The 3568-nt window shown below is 46.5% G+C and overlaps 1 protein-coding gene across 1 annotated transcript; it reads left to right on the forward strand.

Moving 5' to 3' along the window:
• The first annotated feature begins 618 nt into the window (after window positions 1–618).
• On the forward strand, window positions 619–1636 carry LOC123446693 (protein RADIALIS-like 3). The gene is made up of 2 exons (XM_045123251.1): window positions 619–1007; window positions 1289–1636. Exons 1-2 carry the CDS (start codon window positions 769–771, stop codon window positions 1308–1310), a joined length of 261 nt encoding a protein of 86 aa, XP_044979186.1. The 5' UTR covers window positions 619–768; the 3' UTR covers window positions 1311–1636.
• The last annotated feature ends 1932 nt before the right edge of the window (window positions 1637–3568 follow it).

Here is a 3568-nt window from a genome sequence, read left to right on the forward strand (position 1 = left end):
AAATTCTAGACTATCCAGTTCCATCCATGCATCTACTAGCGTGGTGCCGACTGCCGACCATCCAGTTCACATCGATCATATACACAATTTCAGAATACGCTGGAGACAATCCTTGGCGTCTTGCATGAAGTCTGGCTTCAAGAGTCGACGATCTTGAAATGAAAACTTTCGTGTGAAGAGATGAAAACTTCCCGCTGGCTAGCTAGCCCAGGGTGAGAAATTGGCATCGATCAGCTGATCTGGAAACCAATTAACCCTCCAGACCATTAACAAATCTAGCCAAGCAAGAGGCAGTTAAAATAAGGAGCTTATTGGCACCCAAAGCAGCGATGCTTTCCTACGTACGTTGGCCCGGTCGAATAAAACGCATCCCCCAATCGCTGGCCGGCGCGCGCGCGCGCACGCTCGGGCTAGGCATTCCTCGTTGCCGCGGCGACGTCGGAGTTGCCTTTGCCTGTCTGCCTAGTGCAATTTGCATCGGAGCGCTTTCGCGAACGCTAGCTAGCTAGCCTCGTTAGTTTAATGGAGCGGCACTGCTCTGCTGCGCCATTTGCGGCAGTTTTTATTAGATCCATGTTGCCGCGAAGCCAACGGCTTTCGTCCACGGCCCTATAAATATGGATCCATCGAGTACTCCTCCAGCAGCAGCAACGCACAGGTCGATCCATCCATTGGTCGCCACAAGAAGCCAAACTAGTCCAGTCGAGCTAGCGTAGCGAGAGAGAGAGAGAGAGAGCTTGAGGGGTAGAGATAAGGTCGATCGTCGACATGGCCTGGAGCGACGCAGAGAACGAGAGGTTCGAGCGCGCGCTGGCCACGTACGGCCGCGACACAGCCGGTCTCTGGGAGCGCGTGGCGGCAGCGGTCGGCGGCGGCAAGACGGCCGACGACGTCAGGCGCCACTACGACCTGCTGACGCAGGACATCGGCGACATCGAGTCCGGCCGCTACGGTTACCCCAACGGCGGAGCCAACAGCAGCACCAACCCCAACAACGGCAGGAACAGGTACGCATAACAGTGTACGATCATCAGTGATTTTCGATATTTATATATGCACTTCCGATCAATATTCTACTCCCTCCGTTCCTAAATATAAATCTTTGTAACGATTTCACTAGTGGACTACATACGGATGTATATAGATATACTTTAGAGTGTACATTCAATCATTTTGCTTCGTATGTAGACATCCAGTAAAATCGCTTAAAAGACTTATATTTAACAACGGAGGGAGTAGTACGGTACTAGTAGTATTCACTTGATTAACTTTGTCCCGCCGCATGCAGGGCCAACCGGCCCCAGACATGATGGGATCATGCTGTTCACACAGTCGATCGAAGGACACGTACGTACCAAGTACGAGCAAACCGAGCTAGCAGCTAATTATGCATGCAAGCTGCCGTGTATTTGTACTTCGGTTCTACAGTGGTATTTTATGTTTGCTTCTGGAGAGTATATGTAGTAATAGCTCTGTCGCGAGACGAGAGCAAGTACGTGTGCGTGTGGCAGCAGTGTGCATATGGGTGTAAACTGTAAAGCTTGCACTACTGCTTTTGTGATGGCAAGTTTGCTACGATATGAATGAATGAATACGTATCGCTGTTATTCCTGCCTGATTCTAAATGGCAATGAAGAACCACATACATCTATCATGTTCGTCATAAATTATTTGCCGTCCCATTCTGTATAATATAATTTCTTGTATATGCTCTGATATTGGTATCCTTTTCCATTGCCCGTTTGTTTTAGCCAAGACAACACTCGCATGTTACCCTATCTTCCCCTTATAACTCACCAAGCTAATTCGGCATCGATTTCTGCCCCTGCATCATGTCATCAAAAGGAGAAAATGATCGACCGATTAGAATAGACAGTCGGGGTCTTTGATGGGCGCTCTTGATTAAGCTTTGACGGTCTCACTTTTGATGATGGCGGAGGGAGTCGAAAGAAATTCCATGACCTCTTTCTCTTCGACACCTGAAGACATGCCTCGATTTCGCTCAGAAGGAACTAGAGTGAAGATCATTAAATAACTGGCAAGCTGAAAAGGTGGAGGTGAATGACCTTGAGATCGAACTACCTCAAACTGCTCATTGTCATCACCATCACTGAGAGAATCATAGTAGCCTCTTCGTCTTCATCTTTTCCTTCCATAATGGCCTTCTCATCCTTGGCGATGGAAAAAACTTTCTTGTGAAAGGACTGTAACTCGCTCACCACATCTTCAAAGGCTTCTCGGCAGAAAGCAAAGGCAGCTATGCTTTGCTTGATATAGACAATAGAAGCACATGAGAAGGATATCTGAATAAGAAGTTCATGGAGTTGACCGAGGTTGATGTCGGGCCCTTCTTCTTGGACATCTTTACTTTGGGTGGCCGAAACATTTGCATCAGCGTGAGGAAGGATGTCATGGCGCTCAATGGACCGTGTAAACAAAGTGTTACATAACCTCCATCTCATAAGCACCTTCATAGAAATGATAGAATTTAGAGTTGACGAGCTTCTGGATGTGTGTTTAAGCTTGTTACTTGTTTTCTTGAGCATCTCAAGGTTGAATCCTTAACATATATGAGGTTCACCGACCAAGACGAATGAGAAATTCGACGGAATACGTCCTAACATGTTTTGATTCTCCAACCTTTGGCGAGATAGTTTGCCCAAGTATACTATTGATAGTGTATAGACCAAGAAATAGAAAGTTGCTATGCCCCAACTCAAGCACTTATCCTTCTTTGAAATATTTCTTGTACATCCCCACAAGCTCTAGCTCTAACATTTGGCTTCTCGTAGACACCGAAATTTTATTGATAGGGTAAAGCCTCGGGGGTGTCTCATTAGGACGGACCCGACAAGAGGCCCGATTAGTGTCCATGGAGCCCACCGTGTGGGTGAAGTGACTCACATGCATCTTGCTCTCGAAGCCATGGACGAGCGTCGACCTAGATCGCATCTCCTCGGTGTAAACCCTAAACCTTCACCGCCTATATAAGGGAAGGTAGGAGAGAACCCACATCATCTAATTTTAGAGTAAACAACTCTCGATAGTGGCCTAGTCCATACTATTGTGCTCCCTCGCATGAGGCATCTGATACTTGTGATCTGCGTTGGGTTTACTGTGAAGAGGAACGGGTGATGCAACACAATGTAGGTAAGTATTTTCCTCAGTAGAGAACCAAGGTTTATCGAACCAATAGGAGTAAGAACCAGCCCCCGCCTTCAGCGACTGCACACAAGAGAAACAAACACTTGCACCCAACGCAGGAAGAGGGTTGTCAATCCCCTTGTCTCATTATTTGCAAGCAAGTAAGTATTGTGGTTGGAAGTTTCAAAGTGAAAAGTAAATAAAAAGAAAATAAAGGCAGTGAGGAAATCATAGCATTTGTAAACTTATAAGTGAATAGACCCAGGGGCCATAGTTTTCCCCAGTGTCATCTCTCATGAAAGCAAGCATACACTGGGTAGACAAATTACTGTTGGGCAATTGATAGAAAAGCACATAGTTCTGTGATATTCACAGAAATGATCATGTGTATATAGGCATCAGTCCATAAGCAAACAGGCCGACT

The sequence above is a fragment of the Hordeum vulgare genome, chromosome 4H (assembly GCF_904849725.1).
Source record: "Hordeum vulgare subsp. vulgare chromosome 4H, MorexV3_pseudomolecules_assembly, whole genome shotgun sequence".
Classification (NCBI taxonomy): domain Eukaryota; kingdom Viridiplantae; phylum Streptophyta; class Magnoliopsida; order Poales; family Poaceae; genus Hordeum; species Hordeum vulgare.